Here is an 11,136-nt window from a genome sequence, read left to right as displayed (position 1 = left end):
ATACTCGAATAAATATGTACCAACTGCAGTAGCAGCAATTAGCTTGGCTTGGATTTTGAAAACGAGGAACTAACGGGGCGAATGGATGGGACGACGAATTTTTACATTTTATTCTATTTAATAAAAACACGCTTTTATTACATCCTTGATACTTTAAGATCGCAAATAAACTTCAAAGTGGAAAGATTTCTGCTTTCGAAGGTAAACGTGTTTAATGTTTCGTTCATGGTAAAGATACTCGAAATACAAGTTACGCAGCGATTAAGGTAAACGAAGTATCCGCACGTCGGGGTTGCTGTGTACACCTTTATAATCTGTGTGCACCGGCGTTTTATTAATAATTCTCAGGGTCGTAGGGAAAATCGCTCAGGAAAACCACGGCTTCGCCTTAGCGAGTGGCATATGCTCGCTCTTGCACTGCGCGAGTTTCCAGAAGATCTAAAGAAAAGATCTACCGCAATCTTCCACCGTGAGACGTTCGCCAATCTTTCGACGTAATTTTCTAATAAAACGCAGCCCTCTAATTGCCGGCCGAACGACGGCATTCGTTTCGATCCGGTATGAAAGATATTAAAAGAGCGTGATAAATTATATTAAATTAAATACTGAATGGGCCAACTATGTGAAACTCGATATACGGTGCATTCTATAGTTCTATACTCACGCTCGGCACTGCCCAGCTAGTTCGCGTGCAAGAGAATTTTTTTCCGTGTAGCTTGGAAAATAGTTTTGTTCGGATGTTATCCGGATAACTGATAAATTCTGTATTGCTTAATTACTATTTTAAAATATCATCGAACTTCCTCAAGCAGCAAAAATCTATAATTTGCTCCGATCCCTTTTATTTTCCCTGTTTTGTTAAGCTTGCATCGTCGACTGCGATGTTTCAATTCGCAATTCGCGAACGCGCACATTTTTTACGAGAAACAAAACAACCATTGTCTCCGGAAAAGAATATCTTCCTTCTTTCATTCTTCCTCATCCGCTTCAATGTAACGCGCGATATTGTTAAACTATCGATCAGCCTCTCTTTATATAGATTTCTTTGGCTCCCACGTTAATCACAACTTATAAAGAAACACACACACACAAGTTTGATAAGCTTTAGATATGTTGCAATACAAATTAAAACAAGGGTATATTTTTTTAGAATTGCTCTTATGCACGTTAAAAGGGGGGAAACTACTCTATGTTTCCTCGTTAACGTAACCACAGCCACCGGCTTCTGATATCTATAGGCGCGGTGTGACTTCGACCGAAGTCCGGTTAACGTAAACGGCGATTGACTTATTAAATAAAGTAGTAATTTGTAAATGCTAATAGAAATGCTAATTTTTTCTGTCAACGCTTGACACGTTGAAGGAAAGATTTTAGAGACCCGGGACGACGGACTAAGTAATTAGAAACTTTGCCAGAGGCAATTCGGTCGATTTAATCGATTAAGTTTATCGGAGTCCGAAGTCATTTTAAAACTCGAGCATCGGCATTATACCGCGAGGGGCATACTTTTAAAGCGGCGATAAGAGGGAATTGCATTTCAAGCACGTAACGCCAATACATCTGTTATGCGGCCTCTGATACCGTTAAACATTCATCGCGTTCTACAAGCTTCCGTGGGATATATGCTGATACATGAACGACAGTCGGAAAGAAGCTACGCATACGGAATGATCCGGCACCATCGCCAGCAACGACGGAATTTTTCGGTAAATTCGTAATCAACCCTCGCATACGGGAAATTTTTAAAATCTCACAGATCTCTCTCCAACTTCCGTCATTTTTAATTCAATTCCCTCTAATTTAGTTCACGTCTCAGTTGAGACATTTAGTTTAAAATCTAGCCAAAAAATACTTAACATTTCGCATTTATTTATCTAATTTAGTTCAATATTTCAATCAAATTGCCTTCGAAAAGATTACGCCCAAAACATCATTTTGACGAAGACAGTTTCGCAAACTTATAATTTAGCGTTTATCTCAATCAACATTTATTAAGTCTACATATAAGAGAAATAGCTCTCTTTAATAGCAAATTCAATAGACATAAAAAAAATTCATCGGTATACGTTCGCACATTGAGGAAAAAAAATTTGTTAATCCGAAAAAATATTTGGTTCGATACGTGCAATAAAACATTTTAGTTGGTTTAACTGAACATTAGTTTAATTAATTAATTCTTGATTAACAATTTTGATGGTTGACATGAATGCACTATACCTTTTTTAGTGCAACTTAATAATTGTTGAAAGAAAACTAATGTTTAGTTAATTAACTAACACTGGCAAGCGATCAAACTTACTCCAATGTTGTAAACAATATTGTTCATATTTGCAGTCGCACTTCGCAGTCCTCGCACTTCTCGCAGACGCGCAAAATTCCAACTGTAAATAAAAAAAAAAGTTATAATCAAGTTTAATGCTTGGCATCAACATTTATGTACTACTTTATAATCTCATTTTACTGACATATTTTTTTATACGTAAACGCTTATAAAAAAATTATTTTATAAAACGCTAAATATTTCGAGAACATGACAGCTCAAGTGTTCCATAACGGGCATATGTTTTGTCCTTTAATTTTTGGTTCCTCATAATTCTCATAAAAAAATCATTTCGGGCACATAAGAAATCATTTCGGAACAGAACCGATCGCAGACTATGGATAGCGTGTGTTACTTATTGGAAATATTAATTAATTAATTAAATCTGTAATAGTCTTATAACTAGAGTAGTGGCAAGCAACCAAACTTACTGCAATGTTGTAAACAATATTGTTCTTGTTCATATTTGCACTCGTAGTCCTCGCGGTCCTCGCACTCCCTGCAGACGCGCAAAATTCCAACATTAAACAGCGCAAACTGTCGCGTCATCTGACGTTACAGCGATGGACCGATGGATAAAAAGTAGAAGGCACGCTGCATCATCTGACGGTATTACGCAATAATAGAATAGAAGGTGCACCACGTCATCTGACGGGAATGGACGGAAACAGAGAACGCGCCGTCGATGGTAACGCCGGTGACGGCGCCCCGTCGGTGGGGCCCGTCGCGACGCCCGCTGGCGCGACGAAAGTGTATCTCCCCTCGGCACTCTCGGCAGAGGCGCGCCCCCGGAGGCCCGGAGTCCGGACCGCCGAGCCGACGACGACGTCGGAGTGCGCAGGAGTGCGCGACAACCTGCACCCCGTGTGATGTGACGCGCGAGGAAGTTTGGACGAGCCCGTCTTCTTGGAAGCGGGGCGCAGAACGGACTCGCGCGGCTCCAGGGCCGCGATCCCCTTCCCCCGCTCTATCCCCGGCGAGGAAACGAGCAAACGACGGACGAGTGGGGCCCAGCGCGCAGTATGGAAATAATCTGTCGTACGGCGGGACGTAGTGGTGCTCCGATCCGCGGTGGAGTCCACGAGGGAGCGACGACGGCCGTCAGGTCGTCCGCCGCGCGACGTACACGATGATATAGTCCTCGCCGGTGATTCCGCGTTGCGAAGAAAACAAAAGAGGAGAGAGAGAGAAAGAGAGAGAGAGAAGAGTGACCAGAGCAAGCATTCGTCATGTTCCACTACCTGCATTTCAGGAGTCGTTTTCTGCAGACCCTGATCCTCGCGCTGATCGGCCTGACCTTCTACGCGTATTACCGTACCACCGTGTATGATGTTCGCCAGTACAGCTTGCCACGAAACACCAGTGAGCATCTATAATTCTTATATGTCTCTCTTTGTACATTGGAGAAATTATTAAAAAGCTGTTTCTTAAAAGAATAATAAATTTGATCAAAGGAAGGCGATTGAATGAAAAGCAAAAGATTCTGTGTCGTCAATTATTAATTTGCAAATTCAAGTTGCTTATAAGTTCTCTTACACTTTCTTTTGTCAATGGATAAGAGAAGGGTATTGTTGTAACATTTACTTTAAGCACAGTGGTCAATATCTTTGTACAGTTTGTTTTATGCATCTGTTTGTAAGTTGACCGTTATCCAGAATTATTGAATTCCAGGTTACTCCATATACCAGGATGGCCTTCATGCGCACGTGAATCTCAGCCAGTCGAGAAACTCCAGTTCGGATGGCCTGTCTCTGAACCCGTACGCAGCGCACAACGCTAGTAATAATTCTTTGATTTTCATCACCACGCTGTCAACGTCCTCCAGCGCGCAGTCCCTGTCCTCGTCGTCTTCCGTGAGCACGTTGGTCAGTTCGAAGCAGAGCACGAACGAGAAGCTTCAGACGGCGAAAGTTATCAACGTGACCAAGTCGGCGCCGATCGTGGTTCGCAGCGATTCGGCGCGTGCCATATACGAGGCCGGGCACACCGTGTCGATCCCCGAACGGTGCCCGAACCTCGGCAAGAACATGGATTTAGTGGTGATCGTCATGTCGGCGCCGACCCATCTCGAGGCGCGAACGGCAATCCGGCAGACTTGGGGACACTTTGGCCAGCGCAGCGACATGAGCGTGCTCTTCATGCTCGGCACCTCCCTCGATCCAAGAGTGGAGACGATCCTGCGTAAGGAACAGAACATGTACAACGATATAATACGCGGCCGCTTCCTCGACTCGTACTCGAATCTCACGCTCAAGACCATCTCGACGTTGGAGTGGGTGGACACCTACTGCCCCAAGGTAAAATATCTGCTCAAGACCGACGACGACATGTTCATCAACGTGCCGCGACTGCTGGCGTTCGTTTACAAGCACGCGAAGGATCGTAACGTGATATTCGGCCGACTGGCCAGAAAGTGGAAGCCAATCCGGAATCGCAAGAGCAAGTACTACGTGTCGCAAGCGCAATTCCAGCAGACCATATTCCCGGACTTCACTACCGGACCGGCGTACTTGCTGTCGAGCGACACGGTGCGCCGTTTGTACGACGCCGCCCTGGACCAGACCTATCTGAAGCTCGAGGACGTATTCACCACGGGCATCGTCGCGCACCGGCTCGGCATCCGACGCTCGCACGCCAACGAGTTCCTGAACAAACGGATACAGTACACCGCCTGCAACATCCAGCGCGGCATCAGCATCCACATGGTCAAGTACAGCGAGCAGTTCGATCTCTGGAAGAAGCTGCTCGACGGTAAGAGTAAGTGTAAGAGATAACCAGCGAGGCTGAAAGCGACGAAGGTCCTACGCTTGACCCTGGCGAACCAAGTGGTGCGATCGTTACCGCCTTAATGCGATTCGAGTGCCGGTTAAACGCGTACCGGCTGACGCGGTACCAACGAACCAGCCGTCGTTTTACTGACGACCTCGCGCGCGCACACACACACATACACACACACACACACATACACAGCCGCGCATACATCATTCTGTTCAAGTGCGAGTTGGCGCACGCAGGAGAATACAGCGAGAAATTGCGTGCCGCGAAACGGCATAGAGATATCTCGCCGCTTAAATTTTTACACGATGCACCCAATCGTGTACACCAGTCAGGCTTTCCTAACAGAGGTCGAACGCAAGTGATAACTTTTCATCCTGGAGGGATCCCCGGACGCTGGAAGACAGAATCTACTCTATTTTGTATCTTTTATATCTCTCTCTGAATTCCAAAGACATATTTTTATTATCGTAGAATTAGTTTTGTAAAATATTATTCCCTGTAATACGTATAGAAATTTTATTTTCTCGAGAAGGGAGAGAGGTGTCTCCTGCGCGTAAGGTAGTCACAAGTGGTTCTATGATGGTTCTATATGATGGTCTCGACCTCTGGCTTTTCTTTTCATGTCCCGGTGCTAAACTGTTCTACAATAGATTACGATCGCTCGCGTTTTCGTCGCACGTTTCCCAGCGAATAAACGTATATAATTTTTCTGTATTTTCGGCAGCATTCCCTCACTTAGAACCGAACGAAATCGGACAACGCCGCATCCGGCATTGAAAGAAGCGCGCGGAAAAAATGCGGGACAATATTTTTACAACGTAACGTAGGAGGACTACCGTTCACGTGGTTCCCAAGGGGTTCCTTTGTGTAATCGGCGGTCTCCGCGTGTGATTATACGCGTACCTACTCATCGACGACATCCGATGCGATCCACGGTATAAATCAGGTCAAAGTAGATATCTAACAGGATGTATCGGATATCACGTACTTTCTCCCAATTAAGAGGAGAATCTGAGAACGATTTTTCTTTTTGACGTTTCATTAGGAGTTTAACATCCAAGTATATCTTCTAATGAATGAATTACGTTCCAGTGTCATCCGAAGGATTTCGTAATCGCTAATCTTATCCGTTATCGCGCTCCACCGTCTGTTTCAATTAGCCCCGCTCGCGACAAAGTACGGATAGATATCTCGCTGGTGAAACGTGCTCGCGGAAACGCGTGGTTTACGTTAATTATAATCCCGTTGGCGCGCCGCCGAGAGGGATAGGTATCCCGTCGCCGATTATTGCGCGTCGCGCGTTATTGCGCCAATCGAGAGCGCGCGGCCGCGCGTCCGAGATGCGAAATAAATGTGTCACGATGAATGGAGAGTGCCCCCGGAGCGACTTCCCTCCACCTCGTTCCTCTCACCTTCCCCCTTTCCCTCCCCCTCCGAATATTATCTAGTCATCGTCTGGATAATATGCCGCGCGATAACGCGGGCGGGCACTGGCGCGCCCGAGATATCGGCCTCTCCTCGCGCGCACATTCGGCGAGGCGCGTTTCTCGTTATCGCCTCTTTTTTTTCGTATCCTGCGGAAGTATCGTACTATACTTCCGTTCTCCGGTGCCATACGTCCGAGGCACGATTACGAGAGATTTTCGGGCCCCGTGGCGCGATGAAATATAAAAGAAGAAAGAAAGGAAGCGCGACGCCGGAGGCGGCCGGTCGAGTCGACCGAGATTCCCGGATGGACGGGATAAAGAGATTATTTTCTGATAAGATCCTCGGTCGTTGAGTCCTTAACGAGTCTCCTACGAATATTATATGAATACGATCTGATTTTTATTAAGTATTGTTAAGTATAAATTTACTGCTCTCTATATTTTTAATATTTTTTTTTATTGATGCTTCTGTTAGTGATTTTTTAAATTAGTGTTTTGGAGAACCGTTGCGTCATTCGTAATCTCGCTGTCCCGTCCACGCCGATACCGCTCACACTAATTAATTGTAGTTTTATATTTTATTGCGTATGGGGACTTACACGTGTTGTGTTCCTAGCGCGCTGCGTTTTAAAAAAAATACGTATTCTATTTTATCGTATACGTATGTATTATGTATGTATGTATGTGTGTATGTATTATTTTATTTTAGCGTATTATTATTGTCGTCTTTGTTTTACGCTGCTCCTTAGCTTTTCTAACGTCTTTCGCCGCTCTTCGAGGAATCGAAATTACCCCGGTAACATTCTAACGAAATAGTTCGTGAAATTAACGCTGATTTTTTAAAGAGATCAAGAAACACAGTAGTGTCTTACACCAAATGTGGGACGCGCAGTGGGACCCAGACCGTGTATTTGTACGCGAACCGTCGAGTATAGAGACGCTCAGATTATAATGTCTCAATAATTACTAAACCGATCGAGTTCTGGGTAGGTTTAATCGATAGCTTGGGTTTGTACAGTATCACTTTGCGAGACAGATCGGATTCGCATTTGTTCATTTCTCTAAGGACGAGAGGGAACGTCGCGTCCCCTCGATCGCGCCACGATTTTTCTCTCTCAGAATTCTAAAAGTCGAAATCGATTCCGATGTTGTTGGACAAGCGAAGGAGCAGCTGTACGTCGTCGGTTTCTCTCGGAGAAACGCCGTGAGAAAAATCGCGCGCGTATCGTCGCGATTTAATGAGCCCCGAAGATCAGGCCAAGGCTCCGCGCCGCGCTCGTCGGCGCGCGGCGTAATACTCCAATTGTGTCCTTGGCATGATTCTTCGCCGACATGTTGAGGTGCGTGCGGGGCGAAGGGAGACTCTTTTTTACCGCACAACAAAATCGTAATTATAATTTACGTTCAGGTCTGAAGAAGACCGTCGCACCGTCCCCGATCGTGAGGCAGGATCCTCCGCACGGAGGGAAAAATACAAAGAGACTCCGACACCCGATGAGATAAGACGATGCCTGACGCGATCGGGGATCGCGTGCCTCCTAGTCCGTTCGCCGGGAGGAGACAAATGACGTTTGCACAGGATCGACCTTGCGAGCGACGCAAAAAATGATGGAACAAAGATGATTAGACCGTGTGAGTCATAAGTCGTCGCGCCGAAGAAGATGACTTCACTCACGCGGGATGCACATGCTCGTTTAGAGAAAGCGCGGAGACGTCGGAATTAAGTGGTCTTGCACGTTGCACGATCTGCAGACAGATTCTCGCTGAAACTACGCGGAGAGTAACGACGAGCGAGCTGGGGCCTGGGGCTCCGCATCGTCGCGGGATGAGCCCGCATCTCGACGTTCTCCAAACCCAAAGTTCGTGTTAGGACCCCTTTGGTTACAGTTCCGGCACCGTAGTATACGTACTTACATACTCTAGATTGTACGCAGTATTGTATACGCGCACGCATACACACGCGTTCTCTCGATAGGCACGTCGCACGATCATCATTCGTAGATACCAATTGTAATTGCGCGGATAACAGTTGTAATTGCGTATCCGGAAATAACAATTGTCGCGCACTCGTAAGGGCCAAAGCATCACATAACATGGCGTAGCGATATACGACGGTCGTAGTCCTCGACCTGACAAATCAGGATACGCCAAAGCTTGTGCGTTACTTACGTCCACGACTACGACTGTCATATGTGCTTTGGCCCTAACGCGCGATCGTGCGACAGATAATTTATTTCCATTCCTCTCTCTCTCTCTCTTTCTCTTTCTTTCTCTTTCTAGCCGGTAGGCTAACTAAGTTAAGTGCCCTAAATTCGGAGTTTTCAACCTTTTTTGCCAAAAGAGTTACATTAAAATTTTTGTAATGACCGAGAAGCCGGATAAGTTTTATTTTTGGAAATTATATGGAACAAAACGTTTATTTTTAAATTTTTTTATATTATAAAAGTCCGACGCAACGACGACCAAACCGCAGAACCAAAGGCGCAACGGTATATATAAAGAAGAAAAGAGAAAAAAGAAACGTATCGTGTACGATAATTTCTTATCGTACACGGTTCTATAAATTGTTGCGGTTGGGTCTGCGGTCGTCGTTGCGTCAGACTTTTATAATATAAAAAAAATTTTTTAATCGAGACATTTTGTAATATATATAACGTCGAAATTTTTGGATGGACCGAATAAAATTTCACGGGCGCTGGATTCGACCCGCGGATCATATAGGTTGGGGACCCTTACTCTAAATAATTCGCATTTTATTTTTGTACGCGCTCACACCAAGTGTCCGCAGATACGTGACTAATTATTATACGTTATCCAGCACAGTCGCGAGGTGACTAATTAAAGCGCCTATTATCTGCCTCAAGTTTTTCCTGGCTTATTCTTTCGCGCTCCGATTTCTATTTATACTACGTTTCTACGAGCGAGAAGCAAACCTTTCCGCAGCGATTTCATGTAATCATCGCACTTAGTTTAATCCTGTTTGCGCAATCGCACACGATTATTACAACGTTTTATGATTTTTATTTATAGGCGAAGGTATATGAGAAAAAATATTGTAATTATATATTATGGTATATTATGATCTAAAATGGTGAAATCAAACGGTCATCTCTTGAGTTCGCCACGCTTTTGTCGCATTGCGAAATGTACGGCGACGCAATTCGCGTAGGACACATCCGGTGCGCGTTAAGATGTAACAGTCAATGAAATTAACATTCGCATTGCGAAACGAAAGCAAGACGAATGGGTGAATTAAGTGCGCCGGACGTACAAGAGTTGACTGTAACTTCTGACCTTACAGTAGCTTTGCCGAGCAAAATCTCGTACAATTGTCTCAACTATTTTTAAATACTCCACAAAATTTAGTGAGAGATCCGAGAGTTTTGAAGACATTATCAATAGCTTCAGAGATTACTCTGAGAAATTTTGTAACGCTACGTAGAATTTAATTCGTGTCAGATCGAGGAGAGAATATTTTACTACGATCTTCACTGACATTGAAAATCTTATTCGTGTCCCTTACGCGAGATCCATGCTCTGTGTCCCGCGAAGCGACACGACCGTTTCCTTACCTGGACCATCGTCGTAGGATTATGTGTGTTTTAAGTTGCGAGGCAATATATATAGAAGTAGAAAACGCGATAATCGATATATCCGCATTTCACGCACATTTCGCGCGAGTCGCGAGTGCGCGTCAAGAGGCGATTTGATTTTACACGCAATTTCGTTGACACTTTTTTAGCGATCAGCGAATGTTGTTGGCATTTAAGTAGCGCGAATGCGGTGGGAAAAATCAAATCGCTCGCAGAGGGAGCTCAAGAAACGAACGCGGCCTTCTCGAGCGTTTTTCCAATTATATTTAACGCTCGCGTCACTTCTCACCGCGAAGTTTTGGGACTTCGAATATGTATTTTTTATTTCGATATATTTATATTGTACCACTCGGATGTGACAGATGCTCAATATATCATCGTTCGGAGATATAAATATAAATTCTTTACTCACTTATGCGTCTCGTTATTTAAATCATCCTGTCCCGCCTGCAGAGGTAAAAAAAAATCAAGTCGATCCAGTTATAATTTGAAAATATGATCTATATGTTTTATCGCATTCTCCGGCAGTAAATCTTGGTCTTTACGTCAACGGACGTATCCGGGATCGAGGATTTTCCTGCAAGGAAAATAATCATAGCGTGAAATTTGCGCAATCCTTTTAATACTCAACGTCGCGATTGAATCACGATGATTGGAATTAAGGTAAGAACTCTCCGAGGCATTAACGTTGCATTAGCTTAGTTGCGTAATTCAGTTGCAATTTATTCATCTAATTCGCAATCATCGTGTTAGCCCGTAAGAAACTATAAACGTTCCCGTCGCGTCATCGCTATCGTAAATACGCTCGCCGTGCCGGTGCAAAGGACTAAAACGGTCGAGATTCGCGAGCCGGCGCGCGATGCGGCGTTTTGTCAGATATCGTAACGAGCCGACAATTCATATGATTCTATTATCCTAAGTGCCTAGGTCAGTCGACGTAAGACGAGGCTGCGCTCGGCAACGGGACGCGAATATAAAGGGCAGAAGAGCAATTTATGTCGCGTGTATAACTTTCGCG

General features: G+C 44.7%; 1 protein-coding gene across 1 annotated transcript; it reads left to right on the top strand.

The window, feature by feature from the left end:
* Positions 1-3,071: 3,071 nt before the first annotated feature.
* On the top strand, positions 3,072-10,531 carry LOC139817665 (beta-1,3-galactosyltransferase 5). The gene is made up of 2 exons (XM_071785913.1): positions 3,072-3,682; positions 3,992-10,531. The coding sequence occupies exons 1-2, from the start codon at positions 3,550-3,552 to the stop codon at positions 5,092-5,094; spliced, it is 1,236 nt and encodes a 411-aa protein (XP_071642014.1). The 5' UTR covers positions 3,072-3,549; the 3' UTR covers positions 5,095-10,531.
* Positions 10,532-11,136: the final 605 nt, after the last annotated feature.

The sequence above is a fragment of the Temnothorax longispinosus genome, chromosome 8, assembly GCF_030848805.1.
Source record: "Temnothorax longispinosus isolate EJ_2023e chromosome 8, Tlon_JGU_v1, whole genome shotgun sequence".
Lineage (NCBI taxonomy): Eukaryota > Metazoa > Arthropoda > Insecta > Hymenoptera > Formicidae > Temnothorax > Temnothorax longispinosus.
The sequence above is the reverse complement of the archived record's forward strand: the minus strand, read 5'-3'. Positions and strand labels throughout refer to the sequence as shown.

Bases quoted from the DNA above. Each gene is read 5' to 3' on its own strand.
- LOC139817665 (XM_071785913.1), top strand. From the start codon at position 3,550: ATGTTCCACTACCTGCATTTCAGGAGTCGTTTTCTGCAGACCCTGATC. The intron at 3,683-3,991 runs GTGAGCATCTAT...ATTGAATTCCAG, and splicing joins CAGCTTGCCACGAAACACCA to GTTACTCCATATACCAGGAT.